This window comes from Saimiri boliviensis, chromosome 20, assembly GCF_048565385.1.
Source record: "Saimiri boliviensis isolate mSaiBol1 chromosome 20, mSaiBol1.pri, whole genome shotgun sequence".
Lineage (NCBI taxonomy): Eukaryota > Metazoa > Chordata > Mammalia > Primates > Cebidae > Saimiri > Saimiri boliviensis.
The window spans coordinates 31982460-32006475 of NC_133468.1; the positions used below are offsets into that span (position 1 = coordinate 31982460).

Consider the following 24016-nt stretch of genomic DNA (forward strand, 5'->3'; position numbering starts at 1 on the left):
ACAGCTTGAGATCTGGGGCCAGGAAAGACAGGCAGGTGTGGAAGTGACGCAGGCAGGGGCTGTGCAAGGAAGAGGGTTTGGGTGGAGTTCAATTCCTAACAGTGTAGAACTGTGGGCAGGGGAGACTAAGGCACTGGAGAAACGGACTCCACTTCATCCTGAAAAGGGATAATGACATCACTCATCTGAACACATGTTCAGGAAAAAGCCCGTTACAACAATCTCTCCTGACATAGAGAACCCTAAGAAACTCCTACAGAAAATGTCACTGTATCTTAAACAGGTTCTGTGGTGAACACCGCCATAGGTAAAAGACTTACAAACCTCGCGATGACAGGACTTGGTTGGAGAAAGGGGCAGATGGCTGAGATGACCTCTGATGAGACCAGCATGCATTCAGACACGTCTGGTGTCTCCAGTACTGGGTTGACATCAGTGGACCCAGGCACAACCTCAAAATCTAACAATGACAGCACCACACCTCTCCAAGACTCTGCTGAAGACGCTTCATCTCCTACAACTTCTGAAGTCACCACCGTACCCATATCAAAACAGAGTAAAGGTAGCAATACATCGAAAGAGCGATCTGACACAAATGAAACTACGAACATGTCTGTAAGCAGGACGTCTTTAACATCTGAGGATCGTACAACCACACCGGTGACCATGTTCACTCAGGGCAGTTCCTCCCCTACCGCTCCTGGAGGCATCACCACATCTTCAACAGCTCCTGGTGAAGAAAGCATGCCATCAAACACGGGGCCTGCCATCACCACACATGGAGCCACTGCAGAGTCCAGCACCTTTTCAATCACTGCTGCACGCACCAGCTCACCGGTGACCACGTTCACTCAGGGCAGTTCCTCCCCTACCGCTCCTGGAGGAATCACCATGTCGTCAACTGCTCTTGATGAAGAAAGCATGCTATCAACCACGGGGCCTGCCACCACCACACCTGGTGCCACTGCAGAGTCGGCCACCTTTTCAACAGCTACTGCGGGCACCAGCACATCAGTGACCATGTTCACTCAGGGCAGTTCCTCCCCTGCCGCTCCTGGAGGCATCACCACGTCTTCCAATGCTCCCGGTGAAGAAAGCATGCCATCAACCACGGGGCCTGCCACCACCACACCTGGGGCCACTGCAGAGTCCACCACCTTTCCAACAGCTGCTGCGGGCACCAGCTCACCAGTGACCACATTCACTCAGGGCAGTTCCTCCCCTGCCGCTCCTGGAGGCATCGCCACGTCTTCCTATGCTCCCAGTGAAGAAAGCATGCCATCAACCACAGGACCTTCCATTACCACACCTGGGGTCACTGCAGAGTCCACCACCTTTTCAACAACTGCTGTGGGCACAAGCTCACCGGTGACCACGTTCACTCAGGGCAGTTCCTCCCCTGCTGCTCCTGGAGGCATCACCACGTCTACCAATGCTCCCAGTGAAGAAAGCATGCCATCAACCACGGGGCCTGCCACCACCACACCTGGGGCCACTGCAACGTCTGGCACCTTTCCAACCACTGCTCTGGGCACCAGTTCACTGGTGACCACATTCACTCGCAGCAGTTCCTCCGCTACCGCTCCTGGAGACATCACCACATCTTCAACTGCTCCTGGTGAACAAAGCATGCCATCAACCACGGGGCCTGCCACCACCACACCTGGGGACACTGCAGAGTCCACCACTTTTTCAACAGCTGCTGTGGGCACCAGCTCACCAGTGACCACGTTCACTCAGGGAAGTTCCTCCCCTGCTGCTCCTGGAGACATCATCACGTCTTCCAATGCTCCCAGTGAAGAAAGCATGCCATCCACCACGGGGCCTGCCACCACCACACGTGGGGCCACTGCAGAGTACAGAACCTTTTCAACAGCTGCTGTGGGCACCAGCTCACTGGTGACCACGTTCACCCAGGGCAGTTCCTCCCCTACTGCTCCTGGAGGCATCACCACGTCTTCCAATGCTCCCAGTGAAGAAAGCATGACATCAACCACGGGACCTGCCACCACCACACCTGGGGCCACTGCAGAGTCGGCCACCTTTTCAACAGCTACTGCGGGCACCATCTCATCAGTGACCACATTTTTTCAGGGCAGTTCCTCCCCTGCTGCTTCTGGAGGCATCACCACGTCTTCCAATGCTCCCAGTGAAGAAAACATGCCATCAACCACGAGGCCTGCCACCACCACACCTGGGGCCACTGCAGAGTCCACCACCTTTCCAACCACTGCTGCGGGCACCAGTTCACCGGTGACCACGTTCACTCAGGGCAGTTCCTCCCCTACGGCTCCCGGAGGCATCACCATGTCGTCAACTGCTCTTGATGAAGAAAGCATGCCATCAACCACGGGGCTTGCCACCACCACACCTGGGGACACTGCAGAGTCCAGCACCTTTTCAACAGCTGCTGCGGGCACCAGCTCACCAGTGACCACGTTCACTCAGGGCAGTTCCTCCCCTGCTGCTCCTGGAGGCATCACCACATCTTCCAATGCTCCCAGTGAAGAAAGCATGACATCAACCACAGGGCCTGCCACCACCACACCAGGGGCCAATGCAGAGTCCGCCACCTTTTCAACAGCTACTGTGGGCACCAGCACATCAGTGACCACGTTCACTCAGGGCACTTCCTCCCCTGCTACTCCTGGAGGCATCACCATGTCTTCCAATGCTCCCAGTGAAGAAAGCATGCCATCAACCACAGGGCCTGCCACCACCACACCTGGGGCCACTGCAGAGTCCACCACCTTTTCAACAGCTGCTGTGGGCACCAGCTCACCAGTGACCACATTCACTCAGGGCAGTTCCTCCCCTGCCGCTCCTGGAGGCATCACTACATCTTCCAATGCTCCCAGTGAAGAAAGCATGCCATCCACCATGGGGCCTGCCACCACCACACGTGGGGCCACTGCAGAGTACAGCACCTTTTCAACAACTGCTGCGGGCACAAGTTCACCAGTGACCACGTTCACTCAGGGCAGTTCCTCCCCTACGGCTCCTGGAGGCATCACCATGTCTTCAACTGCTCCCAATGAAGAAAGCATGCCATCCACCACGGGGCCAGCCACCACCACACCTGGGGCCACTGCAGAGTCCAACACCTTTTCAACAACTGCTGCGGGCACAAGTTCACCAGTGACCACATTCACTCAGGGCCGTTCCTCCCCTGCTGCTCCTGGAGGCATCACCACGTCTTCCAATGCTCCCAGTGAAGAAAGTGTGCCATCAACCATAGGGCCTTCCAATACCACACCTGGGGCCACTGCAGAACCCACCACCTTTTCAACAACTGCTGCGGGCACAAGCTCACCGGTGACCACGTTCACTCAGGGCAGTTCCTCCCCTTCGGCTCCTGGAGGCATCACCACGTCTTCCAATGCTCCCAGTGAAGAAAGCATGACATCAACCACGGGGCCTGCCACCACCACACCTGGGGACACTGCAACGTCCATCACCTTTCCAACCACTGCTGTGGGCACCAGTTCACCAGTGACCACGTTCACTCAGGGCAGTTCCTCCCCTACCGCTCCTGGAGACATCACCACATCTTCAACTGCTCCTGGTGAACAAAGCATGCCAACAACCATGGGGCCTACCACCACCACACCTGGGGACACTGCAGAGTCCACCACTTTTTCAACAGCTGCTGCGGGCACCAGCTCACCAGTGACCACGTTCACTCAGGGAAGTTCCTCCCCTGCTGCTCCTGGAGACATCATCACGTCTTCCAATGCTCCCAGTGAAGAAAGCATGCCATCCACCACGGGGCCTGCCACCACCACACCTGGGGACACTGCAACGTCCATCACCTTTCCAACCACTGCTGTGGGCACCAGTTCACCAGTGACCACGTTCACTCAGGGCAGTTCCTCCCCTACCGCTCCTGGAGACATCACCACATCTTCAACTGCTCCTGGTGAACAAAGCATGCCATCAACCATGGGGCCTACCACCACCACACCTGGGGACACTGCAGAGTCCAACACCTTTTCAACAGCTGCTGCGGGCACCAGCTCACCAGTGACCACGTTCACTCAGGGAAGTTCCTCCCCTGCTGCTCCTGGAGACATCATCACGTCTTCCAATGCTCCCAGTGAAGAAAGCATGCCATCCACCACGGGGCCTGCCACCACCACACGTGGGGCCACTGCAGAGTACAGCACCTTTTCAACCGCTGCTGTGGGCACCAGTTCACTGGTGACCATGTTCACTCAGGGCAGTTCCTCCCCTACTGCTCCTGGAGGCATCACCACGTCTTCCAATGCTCCCAGTGAAGAAAGCATGACATCAACCACGGGGCCTGCCACCACCACACCTGGGGCCACTGCAGAGTCGGCCACCTTTTCAACAGCTACTGTGGGCACCAGCTCATCAGTGACCACGTTAACTCAGGGCAGTTCCTCCCCTGCTGCTTCTGGAGGCATCACCATGTCTTCCAATGCTCCCAGTGAAGAAAACATGTCATCAACCACGAGGCCTGCCACCACCACACCTGGGGCCACTGCAGAGTCCACCACCTTTCCAACTACTGCTGCGGGCACCAGTTCACCCGTGACCAGGTTCACTCAGGGCAGTTCCTCCCCTACCGCTCCTGGAGACATCACCACATTTTCAACTGCTCCTGGTGAACAAAGCGTGCCATCAACCATGAGGCCTGCCACCACCACACCTAGAGCCACTGTGGAGTCCAGCACCTTTTCAACAGCTGCTGTGGGCACCAGCTCACCAGTGACCACATTCACTCAGGGCACTTCCTCCCCTACGGCTCCTGGAGGCATCACCATGTCTTCCAATGCTCCCAGTGAAGAAAGCATGCCATCAACCACAGGGCCTGCCACCACCACACCTGGGGCCACTGCAGAGTCCACCACCTTTTCAACAGCTGCTGTGGGCACCAGCTCACCAGTGACCACATTCACTCAGGGCAGTTCCTCCCCTGCCGCTCCTGGAGGCATCACTACATCTTCCAATGCTCCCAGTGAAGAAAGCATGCCATCCACCATGGGGCCTGCCACCACCACACGTGGGGCCACTGCAGAGTACAGCACCTTTTCAACAACTGCTGCGGGCACAAGTTCACCAGTGACCACGTTCACTCAGGGCAGTTCCTCCCCTACGGCTCCTGGAGGCATCACCATGTCTTCAACTGCTCCCAATGAAGAAAGCATGCCATCCACCACGGGGCCTGCCACCACCACACCTGGGGCCACTGCAGAGTCTAACACCTTTTCAACAACTGCTGCAGACACAAGTTCACCAGTGACCACATTCACTCAGGGCCGTTCCTCCCCTGCTGCTCCTGGAGGCATCACCACGTCTTCCAATGCTCCCAGTGAAGAAAGTGTGCCATCAACCATAGGGCCTTCCAATACCACACCTGGGGCCACTGCAGAACCCACCACCTTTTCAACAACTGCTGCGGGCACAAGCTCACCGGTGACCATGTTCACTCAGGGCAGTTCCTCCCCTTCGGCTCCTGGAGGCATCACCACGTCTTCCAATGCTCCCAGTGAAGAAAGCATGACATCAACCACGGGGCCTGCCACCACCACACCTGGGGACACTGCAACGTCCATCACCTTTCCAACCACTGCTGTGGGCACCAGTTCACCAGTGACCACGTTCACTCAGGGCAGTTCCTCCCCTACCACTCCTGGAGACATCACCACATCTTCAACTGCTCCTGGTGAACAAAGCATGCCATCAACCATGGGGCCTACCACCACCACACCTGGGGACACTGCAGAGTCCACCACTTTTTCAACAGCTGCTGCGGGCACCAGCTCACCAGTGACCACGTTCACCCAGGGAAGTTCCTCCCCTGCTGCTCCTGGAGACATCATCACGTCTTCCAATGCTCCCAGTGAAGAAAGCATGCCATCCACCACGGGGCCTGCCACCACCACACCTGGGGACACTGCAACGTCCATCACCTTTCCAACCACTGCTGTGGGCACCAGTTCACCAGTGACCACATTCACTCAGGGCAGTTCCTCCCCTACTGCTCCTGGAGGCATCACCACGTCTTCCAATGCTCCCAGTGAAGAAAGCATGACATCAACCACGGGGCCTGCCACCACCACACCTGGGGCCACTGCAGAGTCGGCCACCTTTTCAACAGCTACTGTGGGCACCAGCTCATCAGTGACCACGTTAACTCAGGGCACTTCCTCCCCTGCTGCTTCTGGAGGCATCACCATGTCTTCCAATGCTCCCAGTGAAGAAAACATGTCATCAACCACGAGGCCTGCCACCACCACACCTGGGGCCACTGCAGAGTCCACCACCTTTCCAACTACTGCTGTGGGCACCAGTTCACCCGTGACCACGTTCACTCAGGGCAGTTCCTCCCCTACCGCTCCTGGAGACATCACCACATTTTCAACTGCTCCTGGTGAACAAAGCGTGCCATCAACCATGAGGCCTGCCACCACCACACCTAGAGCCACTGTGGAGTCCAGCACCTTTTCAACAACTGCTGTGGGCACAAGCTCACCGGTGACCATGTTCACTCAGGGCATTTCCTCCCCTACCGCTCCTGGAGGCATCACCATGTCGTCAACTGCTCTTGATGAAGAAACCATGCTATCAACCACGGGACCTGCCACCACCACACCTGGGGACACTGCAGAGTCCGCCACCTTTTCAACAGCTACTGCGGGCACCAGCACATCAGTGATCACGTTCACTCAGGGCACTTCCTCCCCTGCTGCTCCTGGAGGCATCACCACGTCTTCCAATGCTCCCGGTGAAGAAAGCATGCCATCAACCACGAGGCCTGCCACCACCACACCTGGGGCCACTGCAGAGTCCACCACCTTTCCAACTACTGCTGCGGGCACCAGTTCACCGGTGACCACGTTCACTCAGGGCAGTTCCTCCCCTACCGCTCCTGGAGACATCACCACATTTTCAACTGCTCCTGGTGAACAAAGCATGCCATCAACCATGAGGCCTGCCACCACCACACCTAGAGCCACTGTGGAGTCCAGCACCTTTTCAACAACTGCTGTGGGCACAAGCTCACCGGTGACCATGTTCACTCAGGGCAGTTCCTCCCCTACCGCTCCTGGAGGCATCACCATGTCGTCAACTGCTCTTGATGAAGAAACCATGCTATCAACCACGGGGCCTGCCACCACCACACCTGGGGACACTGCAGAGTCCGCCACCTTTTCAACAGTTACTGTGGGCACCAGCACATCAGTGATCACGTTCACTCAGGGCACTTCCTCCCCTGCTGCTCCTGGAGGCATCACCACGTCTTCCAATGCTCCTGGTGAAGAAAGCATGCCATCAACCACGGGGCCTGCCACCACCACACCTGGGGCCACTGCAGAGTCCACCACCTTTTCAACAGCTGCTGCGGGCACCAGCTCACCAGTGACCACGTTCACTCAGGGCAGTTCCTCCCCTGCCACTCCTGGAGGCATCACCACGTCTTCCTATGCTCCCAGTGAAGAAAGCATGCCATCAACCACAGGGCCTTCCATTACCACACCTGGGGCCACTGCAGAATCCACCACCTTTTCAACAACTGCTGCGGGCACAAGCTCACCGGTGACCACGTTCACTCAGGGCAGTTCCTCCCCTGCTGCTCCTGGAGGCATCACCACATCTTCCAATGCTCCCAGTGAAGAAAGCATGACATCAACCACGGGGCCTGCCACCACCACACCTGGGGCCACTGCAACATCCAGGACCTTTCCAACCACTGCCTCAGGCACCAGTTCACCAGTGACCACGTTCACTCAGGGCAGTTCCTCCCCTACCGCTCCTGGAGACATCACCACATCTTCAACTGCTCCTGGTGAACAAAGCATGCCATCAACCATGGGGCCTGCCACCACCACACCTAGAGCCACTGTGGAGTCCAGCACCTTTTCAACTGCTGCTGTGGGCACCAGCTCACTGGTGACTACGTTCACTCAAGGCAATTCCTCCCCTACGGCTCCTGGAGGCATCACCATGTCGTCAACTGCTCTTGATCAAGAAAGCATGCTATCAACCACGGGTCCTGCCACCACCACACCTGGGGCCACTGCAGAGTCCACCACCTTTTCAACAGCTTCTGCGGGCACCAGCTCATCAGTAACCACATTCACTCAGGGCCCTTCCTCCCCTGCTGCTCCTGGAGGCATCACCACGTCTTCCAATGCTCCCAGTGAAGAAAGCATGCCATCCACCATGGGGCCTGCCACCACCACACGTGGGGCCACTGCAGAGTACAGCACCTTTTCAACAACTGCTGCTGGCTCAAGTTCATCAGTGACCACGTTCACTCAGGGCAGTTCCTCCCCTGCCGCTCCTGGAGGCATCACCACATCTTCCAGTGCTCCCATTGAAGAAAGCATGTCATCAACCACGGGGCTTGCCACCACTGCACCTGGGGCCACTGCAGAGTCCACCACCTTTTCAAGAACTGCTGTGGGCACAAGTTCACCAGTGACCACGTTCACTAGCGGCAGTTCCTCCCCTTCGGCTCCTGGAGGCATCACCATGTCTTCCAATGCTCCCAGTGAAGAAAGCATGCCATCAACCATGGGGCCTGCCACCACCACACCTGGGGCCACTGCAGAGTCCAGCACCTTTTCAACAGCTGCTGCAGGCACCAACTCACCAGTGACCACGTTCACTCAGGGCAGTTCCTCCCCTGCCGCTCCTGGAGGCATCACCACATCTTCCTATGCTCCCAGTGAAGAAAGCATGCCATCAACCACAGGGCCTTCCAATACCACACCTGGGGCCACTGCAGAGTCCACCACCTTTTCAACAACTGCTGCGGGCAGAAGCTCACTGGTGACCACGTTCACTCAGGGCAGTTCCTCCCCTGCTGCTCCTGGAGGCATCACCACATCTTCCAATGCTCCCATTGAAGAAAGCATGCCATCCACCACGGGGCCTGCCACCACCACACCTGGGGCCACTGCAGAGTCCACCACCTTTTCAACAACTGCTGTGGGCACAAGTTCACCAATGACCACATTCACTCGCAGCAGTTCCTCCCCTACGGCTCCTGGAGGCATCACCACATCTTCCAATGCTCCCAGTGAAGAAAGCATGCCATCAACCACGGAGCCTGCCACCACCACACCTGGGGCCACTGCAGAGTCCACCACCTTTTCAACAGCTGCTGTGGGCACCAGCTCACCAGTGACCACGTTCAATCAGGGCAGTTCCTCCACTGCCGCTTCTGGAGGCATCACCATGTCTTCCAATGCTCCCAGTAAAGAAAGCATGCCATCAACCACGGGGCTTGCCATCACAACACCTGGGGCCACTGCGGAGTCCAGCACCTTTTCAACAGCTGCTGCGGGCACCAGCTCAACGGTGACCATGTTCACTCAGGGCAGTTCCTCCCCTACTGCTCCTGGAGACATCACCACGTCTTCAAATGCTCTTGATAAAGAAAGCGTGCCATCAACCATGGGGCCTGCCACCACCACACCTGGGGCCACTGAGGAGTTCAGCACCTTTCCAACTGCTGCTGTGGGCACCAGCTCACCGGTGACCATGTTCACTCAGGGCAGTTCCTCCCCTACCGCTCCTGGAGGCATCACCACCTCTTCCAATGCTCCCGGTGAAGAAAGCATGCCATCAACCACAGGGCCTGCCACCACGACACCTAGGGCCACTGCAGAGTCCAGCACGTTTTCAACAACTGCTGCGGGCACAAGTTCACCAGTGACAATGTTCACTCCAGGCAGTTCCTCCCCTATAGCTCCTGGAGGCATCACCTTGTCTTCAACTGCTCCCACTGAAGAAAGCATGCCATCAAGTACGGGGCCTGCCACCACCACACCTGAGGCCACTGCGGAGTCCACCACCTTTTCTACAACTGCTGCGGGCACAAGCTCACTGCTGAACACATTCACTCAGGGCACCTCCCTCCCTACCTCTCCTGGAGGCATCACCATGTCTTCAACTGCTGCCAGTGAAGAAAGCATGCCATCAACCACAGGGCCTGCCACCACCACATCTGGAGCCACTGTGGAGTCTAGCACATTTTCCACCACTGATGCGGGCACCAGCTCACCGGTGACCATGTTCACTCAGGGCAGTTCCTCCCCTACCGCTCCTGGAGGCATCACCACGTCTTCAAATGCTCCTGGTGAAGAAAGCATAACATCAAACACGGGGCCTGCTACCACCACACCTGGAGCCACTGCGGAGTCCAGCACCTTTTCAACTGCTGCTGCGGGCACCAGCTCACGGGTAACCACGTTCACTCAGGGCAGTTCCTCTTCTACCACTCCGGGAGGCATCACCACGTCTTCAGCTGCTCCTGGTGAAGAAAGCATGCCATCAACCACAGGGCCTGCCACCACCACACCTGGGGACACTGTGGAATTCACCACCTTTTCAACAACTGCTGCAGGTACAAGCTCACCCGTGACCACATTCACTCAGGGCAGTTCCTCCCCTACTGCTCCTGGAGGCATCACCATATCCTCAATTGCTCCCAGTGAAGAAAGCATGGCATCAACCACCGAACCTGCCACCACCACACCTGGGGCCACTGCGGAGTCCAGCACCTTTTCAACTGCTGCTGCGGGCACCAGCTCACCGGTAACCACGTTCACTCAGGGCAGTTTCTCCCCTACCGCTCCTGGAGGCATCACCACGTCTTCAACTGTTCCCGGTGAAGAAAGCACGCCATCAACCATGGAGCCTGCCACCACCACACCTGGGGCCACTGCGGAGAACAGCACTTTTTCAACCACTGCTGCAGCCACCAGCTCACTGGTAACCACTTTCACTCAGGGCAGTTCTTCCCCTACCACTCCTGGAGGCATCAACACATCTTCAACTGCTCCTGGTGAAGAAAGCATGCCATCAACCACGGGGCTTGCCACCACCACACCTGGGTCCATTGTGGAGTCCAGCACCCTTTCAATCACTGCTACAGGCACCAGCTCACCAGTGACCACGTTCACTCAGGGCAGTTCCTCCCCTACCGCTCCTGGAGGCATTACTACATCTTCAACTGTTTCTAGTGAGGAAAGCATGCCATCAACCATGGGGCCTGTCACCACCACACCTGGGGCCACTGCGGAGTCCAGCACCTTTTCAACTGCTGCTGCAGGCACCAGCTCACCGGTAACCACGTTCACTCAGGGCAGTTCCTCCCCTATTGCTCCTGGAGGCATCACCACGTCTTCAGCTGCTCCCAGTGAAGAAAGCATGGCATCAACCACAGGGCCTGCCACCACCACACCTGGGCCCACTGCGGAGTCCAGCACCTTTTCAACCACTGCTGTGGGCACCAGCTCACCGGTGACCACGTTCACTCAGGGCAGTTTCTCCCCTACCGCTCCTGGAGTCATCATCACATCTTCAACTGCTTCTGTTGAAGAAAGCATGCCATCAACCACAGGGCCTGCCACCACCACACCTGGGGCCACTGTGGAGTCCAGCACCCTTTCAACTGCTGCTGCAGGAACCAGCTCACCCGTGACCATGTACCCTCAGGGCAGTTCCTCCCCTACCGCTCCTGGAGGCATCACAACATCTTCAACTACTCCCAGTGAAGAAAGCATGCCATCAACCACGGGGCCTGCCACCACCACACCTGGGGCCACTGCAGAGTCCAACACCTTTTCAACCACTGCTGCAGGCACCAGCTCACCAGTGACCACATTCCCTCAGGGCAGTTCCTTTCCTACTGCTCCAGGAGGAATCACTACATCTTCAACTGCTCCTGGTGAAGAAAGTATGCCATCAACCACGGGGCCTGCCACCACCACAGCTGAGGCCACTGTGGAGTCCAGCACCTTTTCAACTTCTACTGCGGGCACCAGCTCACTAGTAGTCATGTCGACTCAGGTCACTTCTTTTCCTATCACTCCTGGAGGTGCCACCACACTTTCAACCTCTGCTGTTGGAGGAAGCACACCATCATTCACGGAGCCTGTCACTGCCGCACCTGGGGCCACTACTGGAGCCAGCACTTTGTCAACCTCTCCTGCGGCCACCAGTTTACCAGTGACCACGTCTATTCACGGCATTTCCTCCCCTACTGCTCCTGTTGGAACCACCACATCCTCAACTGCTCCTGGTGGAGGAAGCACACCATCAATCACTGGGCCTGCCAGCAGCATACCTGGGGCCACGACCCAGGCCAGCATGCCAACAACCACTCCTGCAGGCACCAGCTCACTGGTGACCATGTCTACTCAGGCCAGTTTCTCCCCTCCCATTTCTGGAGGTGCCACCATGCCTTCAACCGCACCTGTTGAAGAAAGTATGCCATCAACCTCCGAGCCTGCGACTGCCACACATGGGGCCGCTACCGAGGCCAGCACCCCGTCAACTACTCCTGTAGGCACCAGCTCACCAGTGACCATGTCTACTCAGGGCAGATCCTCCCCTACCACTCCTGTAGGTGCCACCACGTTTTCAACCGCTCCCGGTAGAGAGAGCATGCCATCAACCACTGAACCTGCCACCACCACACCTGGGGCCACTATGGAGGCCAGCACCTTGTCAACTGCTGCTGGAGGCAGCAGCTCACTGGTAACCACGTCTATTCAGTCCAGTTCCTCCTCTACCATTCTTGGAGGTGCAACAAGGCCTTCAACCACTCCCAGTGGAGAAAGCACACCATCAACCACTGAGCCTGCCACCCCCACACCTGGGGCCACTACTGAGGCCAGCACCCCATCAATTCCTCTGGTGGGTACCAGCTCACTAATAACCATGTCTAGTCAGGGAGGCTTCTTCCCTACCACTCCTGGAGGCACCACCACACCTTCAACTGCTCCTGCTGGAGGAAGCACGCCATCAACCACCGGGCCTGAAACCCCCACACCTGGGACCACTATTGAGGCCAGCACCTTTTCAACCCCTGCTGCGGGCACCAGCTTACCAATGACCATGTCTGCTCCTGCCAGTTCCTCTTCCAACCCTCCTGGAGGTGCCACCATGCCTTCAACCTCTCCTGATGCGGGAAGCATGCCATCAACCACAAGCCTTGCCACTACCACTCCTGGGGCCACTGTGGAGGCCAGCACCCCATCAACTGCTCCTGTTGGCACCAGCTTACCAGTGACCATGTCTACTCAGATCAGTTCCTTCCCTACCACTCCTGGAGGGGCCACCACGGTTTCAACTGCTCCCATTGGAGGAAGCACACCATCAACCACTGAGTCTGCCACCACCACACCTGGGGTCACTACTGAGGCCAGCACCTTGTCAATCCCTCCTGTGGACACCAGTTCACCAGTGACCACATCTATTCAGGGCATTTCCTCCCCTACTGCTACTGGAGGCACGACCACATCCTCAACTGCTCCTGATGGAGGAAGCACACCATCAACCACTGAGCCTGCCATGAGCACACCTGGGGCCACTCCTGAGGCCAGCATGCCAACAACCGCTCCTGCAGGTACCAGCTCACCGGTGACCACGTCTACTCAGGTCAGTTCCTCCCCTATCACTCCTGGAGGCGCCACCATGCATTCAACCTCTCCTGTTGGAGGAAGTACACCATCAACCACCGAGCCTGCCACTGCCACACCTGGGGCCACTGCTGAGGCCAGCACCTTGTTAACCCCTCCTGCAGGCACCAGTTCACCGGTGACCATGTCTATTCATGGCATTTCCTCCCCTACTGCCACTGGAGGCGCCACCACATCCTCAACTGCTCCTGGTGGTGGAAGCACACCATCAACCACTGAGCCTGCCAGCAGCAAGCCTGGGGCCACAACCCAGGCCAGCACACCAACAACTGCACCTGTGGGCACCAGTTCACTGGTGACCATGTCTACTCAGGCCAGTTTCTCCCCTCCCATTCCTGGAGGTGCCACCACGCCTTCAACCGCACCCGGTGGAGAAAGCATGCCCTCAACTTCCGAGCCTGTGACCGCCACACATGGGGCCACTATCGAGGCCAGCACACTGTCAACTGCTCCTGTGGGCACCAGCTCACCAGTGACCACGTCTACTCAGGGCAGATCCTCCCCTACCGATCCTGTAGGCGCCATCACGTTTTCAACCACTCCCGGTGGAGAGAGCATGCCATCAACCACGGAACCTGCCACCACCACACCTGGGGCCACTACGGAGGCCAGCACCTTGTCAACTGCCGATGCGGGCAGCAGCTCACTGGTAACCACGTCTATTCAGTCCAGTTCCTCCTCTACCATTCCTGGAGGTGCAACCAGGCCTTCAACCACTCCTGGTGGAGAAAGCATGCCATCAACCACTGAGCCTGCCACCCCCACACCTGGGGCGACTACTGAGGCCAGCACCCCGCCAATTTCTCCAGCGGGCACCAGCTCACTAATAACCATGTCTGCTCAGGCCACTTCCTCCCCTACCTCTCCTGGAGGTGTCACGTTGCCTTCAACCTCTCCTGGTGCAGGAAGCACGCCATCAACCACCAGGCTTGGCACTACCATACCTGGCGCCACTACTGAGGCCAGCACCCTGTCAACCGCTCCTGAGGGCACCAGCTCACCAGTGACCATGTCTACTCAGGCCAGTTCTTCCCCTACCATTCCTGGTGGTGCCACCACACCTTCAAGTGCTCCAGGTGGAGGAAGCATGCCATCAACGACCGGGCCTGCCACCACCACAGCTGGGGCCACTCTGAAGTCCAGCACCCTGTCAGCCCCTCCTGAAGGCACCAGCTCCCAGGTGACCACGGATACCCAGGCCAGTTCATCTTCCATAACTCTAGAGGGCACCACCATGCCTCTGTCTACTCTGAGTGAAGGAAGCACTCTCAGCACCGCCCATGTGACCAGTTCTGAGGCTCGCACACATTCAAGCCCTCCTGTTGACACCCGCACACCTGTGACCACTTCTACCGAAGCCACTTCATCTCCTACCACTCTGGAGGGCACCACCATTCCTACTACGAAGGAATTTACAACAACTGCAGTGACTACTGCCACTACCCTCACATATGTGACCGTGTCTACTGCCCCCAGCACACCCAGCACAACCAGCAGAGGCTCCACTGCCTCTGCATCAACTCTTTCTGCAGCCAGTACACCTCACACCTCTACTTCCGTCATCACCCGTTCTGTGACCCCTCTGTCAGAATCCAGCATGTCGTCAACAATATCTTCTCACACCGTCCCACCCGTGTTTCCTCCTGGTCACTCCAGTACACCTTCAACCACGTCTGCCTCCCCGACGCCTGTGACCACTGACACTGTCACTACCATGACCACAAGGACAAATCCCAGTACACGGATCACTTCCTCCCCCACGGTGACCACCACCACTGTCCCCAGGACTACTTCCACAATTAAGAGCACCACCACCTCCACTCCTGCTGTGCCAACAACCACACCACGTAAGTCATTTCTTGAATTTTCCTTTTTGAAACCGACATTATCTCTCAATCTCCACTCCCTACATTTTGTGGTTTTCTTCTTAAACATCTTACTAAACTCCTTTTGCTCTGACTTAACTTGTTTTCCGTTTAATAAAGCCTGCATCGAGGTTCTCCGTCTCAGCACTCTCTTGCTTCTCCGATCTTGCCTTGCTGTTTCCTGCACAAGTTCCACTATTTTGAACAAAGCGTTACCACTCCCTGTCTGGGCATCTCAGTCTGCGGTATTCTGTCCACAAGTCCTGTTTTCTCTCTTTTGTATTCTGCAGATCCCTGTTCCATTGCACTTTGTATGCCCTGATATTATTAACTCTGAGTGGTTTATTTATGTTTTCTTTTAAACTTTTTAGTTTACTTTGTAAACTTTCTAGTGGATTTTCTCATTGATTTTGTTCATACTAAAGTATGAACATTTTTTTTTTTTTTGCAGAAGGTTGTTGCCATTTCATTCATGTGTAACTGTGACAACTGTCTCTGCCACCATTCGCTTTTATTTTGATTTCTCTTATCCCCTGAGCACCAACTATAGAAGCGAAAAAAAGGTCCTTCACTTCTATCAGCTCTGAGCTCCACCTCCAATGCCTATGAGTGTTTTGCTGTCCTTATATATCCCTCTCCTTTCTCTGACTCTAAAACTTTCACTCAGCTTTCTTTTCTCTTGTTAGTTTGAGATTTGCTCCATTTCTTACTTGCTATTATAATATCCTGTATATTGTGTTACATGAATCACACAATATATGAATAGACCTGTGAGTATGACTCCCAGATTAAGAATACTTTGCCTGCATTTTTTTTTCGAGACTGAGTGTTGCTCAGTTGCCCAGGCTGCAGTGCAGTGGCGTGATCTCAGCTCACTGCAACCTCCACCTCCTGGGTTCAAGAGATTCTCCTACCTCAGCCTTCTGTGTAGCTGGGACTACAGGCGCCTGCAACTATGCCTGGCTAAGTTTTTGTATTTTTAGTAGAGACGGGGTATCACCATATTGGTCAGGATGGTCTTGATCTCCTAACCTTGTGATCCACCTGCCTTGGCCTCCCAAAGTTCTGGGACTACAGGCGTGAGGCATCGTGCCTGGCCCACATGCATTTTTTAAAGCATGCTAATTAAAATACTTGGAAACACTGATTTATTTAGATGAATAGGCTCACAGATATATGATGTGTCTGCCCACAGAACTGCCCAATCCCATCTTGAATTGATGACAATGAAGGATGGTTCTTCAGTTTTTGGCTGCTACAATTTCTCTGGACTTTGTGATTTCTTCCTCTGCTGAATTCCACTTTGCCTGGACTTTCTTTTCTTTTCTTCTTCTTCTTTTTTTTTTTTTTTGAGAAGGAGTTTTACTCTTGTTGCCCCGGCTGGAGTGCAGTGGCATGATCTCGGCTAACTGCAACCTCTGCTTCCCAGGTTCAAGCGATTCTCTTGCCTCAGCCTCCTGAGTAGCTGAGATTACAGATGCCTGCTACCATGTCCAGCTAATTTTTGTATTTTTAATAGAGATGGTGTTTCGCCATGTTGGCCAGGCTGGTCTCCAACTCCTGAACTCAGGTGATCCACCTACGTTGGTTTCCCAAAGTCTGGGATTACAGGCGTGAGCCACCATGCCCGGCTGGACTTCGTATCACATGACTTTTCTCTCTGGATGCTCTCCAATCTATCTTTGTCTTCTTGAGCTCTCTGATTCTCCAATGAGCGGTCTGAGCATTTTCAGGTGGGAGATCTGGACCTTGTATTTCCGGAAAGCCTCGTAGGTGTCTCGGCAAAGGACAGGCGGCTGCAAAGCCACTGGACCCACTATCTGGTGTCGGTTGCATCTTTGAAGGCAGACTGTCCTCCTTCTGGCTTCCTCCTCTTCCCCAGAGATTGGCCTTCCCTTTACACTGTTGAGCAATGTGTGAACACACGCCAGCATCTGCTTCTATTGCTTCTCACTAGCCTGTGTTTTGGCACTTAGCTCAGGTCTGGGCATCTTTAGTAATGAAAGAGGGAGAGAGACGGAGGGAGAAGGAGACTGATGAAGGATGTCCGGTCTGCCCAGGACTCTTGACTTCTCTCTTCTGTTCTTTCCAAACATCTTGGAGCAAAAGCCCATAAACAGAGGCTGCATGATGTGATTTCCATGAGTGTGGGTCCTGCTCTGAGTCTGTTTATGGTAAGCCAGAAGACAGAGATGAGACACGTGTTTGCAGAGTCTGTACATACCTCCTGCACTTCCCCAGACAAAACATAACTTGAATACTGATCTACCGAGGCACAGCAATTTTCAAGGAAAGCCAAACAGAACAGTTTTAGATTTTCCAGGTTGGGCCAGGTGTCATGGCTCACGCCTGTAATCCCAGCACTTTGGGAGGCTGAGGTGGGCAGATCATGTGGTTAAGACATCGAGACCAGCCTGGCCAACATGGTGAAACCCTGTCTCTACTAAAAATACAAAACTTAGCTGGGTATGGTGGTGCTTGCCTGTAATCCCAGCTACTTGGGAGGCTGAGGCAGGAGAATCACTTGAACCTGGGAAGCAGAGGCTGCAGTCAGCTGAGATCGTGCCACTGCACTCCAGCCTCGAGACAGAGCAAGACTCCATCTTAAAAAAAAAAAAAAAAAAAAAAAAGCCGGGTATGTTAGCGCACCTGTAATCCCAGCTACTGAGGAGGCTGAGGCAGGAGACTCACTGGAACCTGGGAGGCGGAGGTTGCAGTGAGCCAAGATCGTGCTATTGCGCTCCAGCCTGGGCAGCAAGAGTGAAACTTGGTCTCAAAAAAACAAAAACAAATAAGGTGGTGTCTGTGCAAACGCATCGTAAGCTGTAAAGTGCAGTGCTCAACATGTAACCACAGTAGATCCCTGTTCCTTTCAGCGTGGTGCTTCAATGGAGGACAGTGGAAAGGAGAGTCCTGTGAGTGCCCTCCTGAATATAACGGAGATCGGTGCCAGTACGCGGCCGCTGTCTGCAAGAACGGAGGCTTCTGGGATGGGCTCAAGTGCCAGTGTCCCTCCCCCTACATTGGGGAGCTCTGTGAGGAGGTGTCCAACGCCCTTGACATAAGTAAGTACAATCCCAGGCCCTCCCCCTGCCCCCTCCCTGTGCCCTGGGACCCAGCCTCCACGTAGGCACCAGTTCCTGCCCCACCTTAATGTGAGGCCAGGAATAGGGCCTCTTCTGAGCTGTGGGTTTTTTGTTTTTTGTTTATTACCCAGTGCTAAGAATGCTAAAGCATCACGAAATGAATAAAATAGGCCAGGCATGGTGCCTCTCGCCTGTAATCTCAGTGCTTTGGGAGTCTGAGGCAGGATTGCTTGAAGCCAGGAGTTCAAGACTGGCCTGGGCAACATTGTGAGATACCATTTCTTAAAAAAAATAAAATAAAATTGGCCAAGTGCGGTGGCTCACGCCTGTAATCCCAGCAACTAGGACTACAGGTGTGCACCACCACACCCTGCTCATTTTTTTGTTTGTTTGTTTCTTTGAGATGGAGTCTCACCCTGTCACTCAGGCTGGAGTTCAATGGTGTGGTGGAGATCGGTGCCAGTATGCGGCCGTTGTAATGGGAGGCCGAGGCAGGTGGATCACAAGGTCAAGAGTTCAAGACCAGCCTGGCCAAAATAGTGAACCCCTGTCTCTACTAAAAATACAAAAATTAGCCAGGTGTGGTGGCACATGTCTGCAGTCCCAGCTACTCGGGAGGCTGAGGCAGGAGAATCGCTTGAACCAGGGAGGCAGAGGTTGCAGTGAGCTGAGACCACACCATTGCACTCCAGCCTGAGTGACAGGGCGAGACTCCATCTCAAAAAAACAAACAAAAAAATGAGCTGGGTGTGGTGGTGCACACCTGCAGTCCTAGCTGCTTGGGAGGCTGATGTGGGAGGGTAGCTTGAGCCCAGGAGGTTGAGCTGCACTGAGCTATGATCTCACCACTGTACTCCAGCCTGTGCAACAGAGCAACACCCTGGAAGGAAGGAAGGGAGGGAGGGAGGGAGGGAAGGAAGGAAGGAAGGGAGGAAGGAGGGAAGGAGGGAAGGAGGGAGGGAGGGAAGGAGGGAGGGAGGGGAAGAAGGAAGGAAGGGAGGAAGGAGGGAGGGAGGGAAGGAGGGAAGAAAACAAAGAAGGGAGGAAGGAAGGAAGGGGAAATGAATAAAACAAGAAGGTGTATTTCTGACACAAATTTGGCACAGAATTTTACCATAAAATACAACGGAGGCCACTCCCTCCACCCAGGCTGGGGGCAGATCTTCTGAGTAGGAAACTCAGGGATGCTCAGCTCAGTAAGTCTACCCTCCTCAGAGCCACCACCGGAGACAGTCTTCGCCCAAATGGAAATGACTGTGACAGTGACCAGTGTGAAGTTCACCGATGAGCTGAATGACCACTCTTCCGAGGAATTCAAGAATTTCAACAAGACATTCACGGAAGAGGTAAGTCTGGGAGAGCAAGGCCCCATGGCCACTCAGTTCCCCCAGAGCAGAGTCTGTAGGGTTAAGGAGGCAGCTGGGGGCTATTCCCTTGTTAGATGCGCAGGAGCTTTCTCCGGCTCCCGTGTCCTCAGGGTTTGCCAGTGGAGGAAGGAAAAGATGAAGCCAGGTTTTACCTGGGGGCTGCAGGAGGCCCTGGGCAGAGCAGGTCTCTGCAAAGGGACCACTGCACGTGACAAGTCTGCTACGATGCCCTGGGACAGGTCCTGTGCCCTGACGTCCCATGGAAAGGCCCCGTGGGGCCTCTGGAATGACACAGTGGCCCCTTGCCTTTCAGATGAACCGTGTGTACGCCAATATCTCTGAGTATGTCGGGGTGAACATCACAAAGCTACGGTGAGTGTCTGGGCCGTGGGCAGAGGCTCTGCGGCACGGAAGCAGCAGGCATAATTATAAAGGCAATTGGAACGGCGCCCCCCCCACGTTACTGTGCTTGGGCAGCTCCCACAGAAGACCACCGACGGGGTGGCTTAAACAGCAGAAATCTGTTTCTCCCAGTTCTGGAGGCTGGAGGTCCAAGATGAAGGTGTGGGTGGGTGGTTTCTCCGGAGACCTCTCTCCTGGGCCCGTGGATGGCCACTTTCTTGCCATGTCTTTGCATGGTCCTTCCCTGTGCACACCTCCCTGCTGCCTCTGCATATCCAAATTTCCCCTTCTTATAAGGGCACCAGTCAGACTGGATGGGACCTGCACTGACGGCCTCATTTTAACTTAATCGCCTCTGTAAAGGCCCTGTCTCCAAATATAGTCACCTTCTGAGCTTCTGGGGGTTACGGCTTCAATATATCAGTGTAGGTGGCGCCAGGTACAGTAGCTCACATCTGTAATCCCAGCACTTTGGGAGGCTGAGGCGGAAGGATCATTTGAGGCCAGGAGTTCGAGAGCAGCCTGAGCAACATAGCAAGACCTTGTCTCTACAAAAAATACCAAAATTAGCAGGGCATGGTGGTGTGCACCTGTACACGTAGCTACTCAGGAGGCTGAGGTGGGAGGATCACTTGAACCTGGGAGGTGGAGGTTACAGTGAGCTGAGATTGCGTCACTGCACTCCAGCCTGGGTGACAAAGCAAGACTCTGTCTCAAAAACAAAGAGAGAGAGAGAGAGAGAGAGGGTGAAGGCTGCCTGGAACATGATTTGAGAGATAAGCACCGATTCTTACCTGAGGACGTCTTCCCCTCCCTCCTCAGGCTTGGCAGTGTGGTGGTGGAGCATGAGGTCCTCCTAAGAACCAAGTACACACCAGAATTCAAGACAGTGTTGAACAATGCCAGCATGGCCGTGAAAGAAAAAATCACCAAAGTGACTGAGGAGCAAATAATGATTAATGATAATTGCACAAGTAAACTGGGCTTCCAGGGAGGGAGGGCAGGGAGGGGGCATCAGGGCTGGGGCGTGACTTTCTCAGTAGAGGGGAGGGCTCAGAGTGAGGATGGCTAACGGGCAGGTGCAAGAGTCACTGTGGGGTCCTAGAGTCCCTGGGGGTGCAGCTCAAGGAAACCCCAGGATTGGGCCAAGAGAGCCTTTCACCTTTGTCATCCTCTGGCCCATTTTGTCCCTGGGGTAGGGGAAGGGACAAAGGCCGATGGAGAGAGTAGAATGTGGAGCCATCTAGGAATTCATCCTAGAACCTGCAAGGGCAGACATATAAACAGGCCAGATCATCCAGGGCACCAGGACTAAGCGGTACAGGGCAGGAGAGTCTGCTGGAAATGGGGACCAATGGGCCCGGTTACACAGGGGTTCATCTAAGTGTGTGGATCATGGCAGAAGAGGGGAGAAGGTGGCATTGGGCAGCTGTGGTGGCTTCCGCCTATAATCCCAGCTCTGTGGGAGGCCAAGGCAGGCAGATCACTTGAGGCCAGTAGTTTGAAACCAGCTTGGTCAACATGGTGCAACCTTGTCTCTACTAAAAATACAAAATTAGCTGGACAAGATGGTGGGTGCCTGTAGTCTCAGCTACTTAGGAGGCTGAGGCAGGAGAATTCCTTGAATCCAGGAAGCAGAGGTTGCAGTGAGCTGAGATTGCACCACTGCACTCTAGCCTGGGTGACAGAGCAAGACTCAGTTTAAAAAAAAAAAAAAAAAAAAAAAAAAGGCCAAAAGGCTAGGCATGGTGTCTCACGCCTGTAATCCCAGCACTTTGGGAGGCCAAGGCAGGTGGATCACAAGGCCAGGAATTTGAGACCAGCCTGACCAACATGGTGAAACCCCGTCTATACTAAAAATACAAAAATTAGCTGGGTGTGATGGCATGCGCCCGTAATCCCAGCTACTCAGGAGGCTGAGGAAGGAGAATTGTTTGAACCAGGAGGTGGAGCTTGCCGTGAGCCGAGATCACACCACTGCACTCCAGCCTGGGCGACAGAGACGTCATCTCGAAAAAAACAAAAAAACAAAAAACAAAAAACTAGCTGGGCAAAGTGGTGCATGCCTGTAGTCCCAGCTCTTTGGGAGGCTGAGGCAGGAGAATCACTTGAACCTGGAAGGCGGAGGTTGCAGTGAGCTGAGATTGCATCACTGCACTCCAACCTGGTGACAGAGCGAGACTCCGTCTCAAAAAGAAAGAAAGAGAGAGAAAAGAAAGAAAGAAAAAAGAAAGGAAGGAAGGAATGAAAGGGAGGAAGGAAGGAAAGAAAGAAAGAAAATGGAGGTTTGGGACCAAAAGGGCACAGGGGGACTCAGGACACTTGGAGGGTCACCAGATGTGAGGCTGATGCTGGCCTCTGCAGGGGTGAGGTTCCCACCTCCCCATAGCCACCCACCCTCTACACACACACGCACACACACACACCCACACACACCCACACACCCCTCAGCTCCCCGAGGATGCAAAACAAGCATGTGTGTGTCATGCGGGGTTTTTGTGTGTCTCCTTCACAGGCTTGCTGTGTTACAACACCAGCGGTACCCAGGTGCAGAACATCACGATGACCTCGTACAACGCTGAAGGTAGGTGACAACACAAGGGGTCTGGGGGAAGGCTGGAGAGGGGGAACCCAGGAGGAGCAGGGCAGTGCCCCCAAGCCCCCTGGTCACGCTGCTCCCTGTCCCCGCACCCCCACCAGCGGAATGCCGGCAGGCGGCTGGGCCGGACTACGCAGACTACTTCCTCGTGGAGTACCAGGACCAGCAACCAAAATGCATCAACCCCTGCGAGTCCGGCTACAAGGCCTCCAAGAACTGTAACTTCGGCAAGTGCCAGTTGCTTCGAAGCGGCCCCCAGTGCTAGTGAGTGCTTCCCCATCTCTTCTAGACCAACCCAGACGTCCTGGTCCTCCCCATCCCCTGCAGCGCTTCTCCCCAGGCACTGCCTAGAGGCCAAGGTCATGGGACTAGGTCCCAGCCTCTCCTGAATGTGTCCAGCTGCAGAGGAATTGGGGTGGGGAAAGACATGAGTAGCTGAGCTCCAAGCCTGCGTCCATAACAGCCCCAGCCCTCCCTGGCGTCCTCTCTGTGCTGAGGAGGGCTGAGGACGGTGACAACCTCCTGGAAAAGTTGTCCAATGGGGGAACAGAGAGAGAGAGACTTGCTTCCAGAGGGAGAGTAAGATTCTCTGCTAGTGGCATAGAAACAGAAGGCCACACACCCATACGGGGAGTGGGGAGACGTGCTAAAGCCCAGTCACAGAGGTAGGAAAGTTCAGAAAAACACTGCCACTTGAAACAGAACCAAAGAGAGAGACCAGCTAGAGCGTCCGGTGCAGGAAGAAGACGCATGTATGCAAAGACCTGAGTCGTCAGTTTGGGAAGGCTTCCTGGAAAAGGCGGTCACAAGCTGGAAAGGGGAAGAAAGGAATAGGGCTTAGAGAAGCATCTCCAGGCAGCCGGGAGGAAGAGCTTCAGGGGTATAATAGAAGCTTTGGATCAGTCGGCAGCCTGGCTTTCTTGACAGAGAGGAGAGCTGAAAGCGAGGATGGTTAATGGGTGGGTGCAAGAGTCACTGTGGGGTCCTGGAGTCGCTGGGGGTGCAGCCCAGGGAAGACCCAGATTGAGCCAACTGTCCTAGGTCCTGGGTTGCAACTGGAAGCCAAACCTAAAAGCCTGGAGTGGGAATTTAGCTCATCTGAGGACCAGCTCCAGGGTTGCTAGTCTTCATCTACGTTCATCCCTGCAGGGTGCCTTGCTTTAGACCCCCTGCCAATCTCTTCTCACCTCCTCCCCATTAAACACCCAAGGGGCAGGGCCCAGGTCTGAAGCTG

At 55.1% G+C, this 24016-nt stretch overlaps 1 protein-coding gene across 10 annotated transcripts in view; it reads left to right on the top strand.

Annotated features, from left to right (window-relative positions):
- MUC17 (mucin 17, cell surface associated) overlaps positions 1–24016 on the top strand; it is a 38724-nt gene that overhangs the window by 10337 nt on the left and 4371 nt on the right. Inside the window, exons 3-10 of one of the 10 annotated variants that reach the window (XM_074390509.1) lie at positions 284–10867; positions 11045–15310; positions 18205–18393; positions 19630–19760; positions 20095–20153; positions 21006–21157; positions 22699–22767; positions 22884–23046. In XM_074390509.1, coding sequence (XP_074246610.1) covers positions 284–10867; positions 11045–15310; positions 18205–18393; positions 19630–19760; positions 20095–20153; positions 21006–21157; positions 22699–22767; positions 22884–23046 — 15613 coding nt within the window. Of the gene's footprint in view, positions 1–283; positions 15311–18204; positions 18394–19629; positions 19761–20094; positions 20154–21005; positions 21158–22698; positions 22768–22883; positions 23047–24016 lie in introns of all 10 variants that reach the window. The other 9 variants (XM_074390513.1, XM_074390511.1, XM_074390510.1 and 6 more) reach the window with 9 other exon arrangements.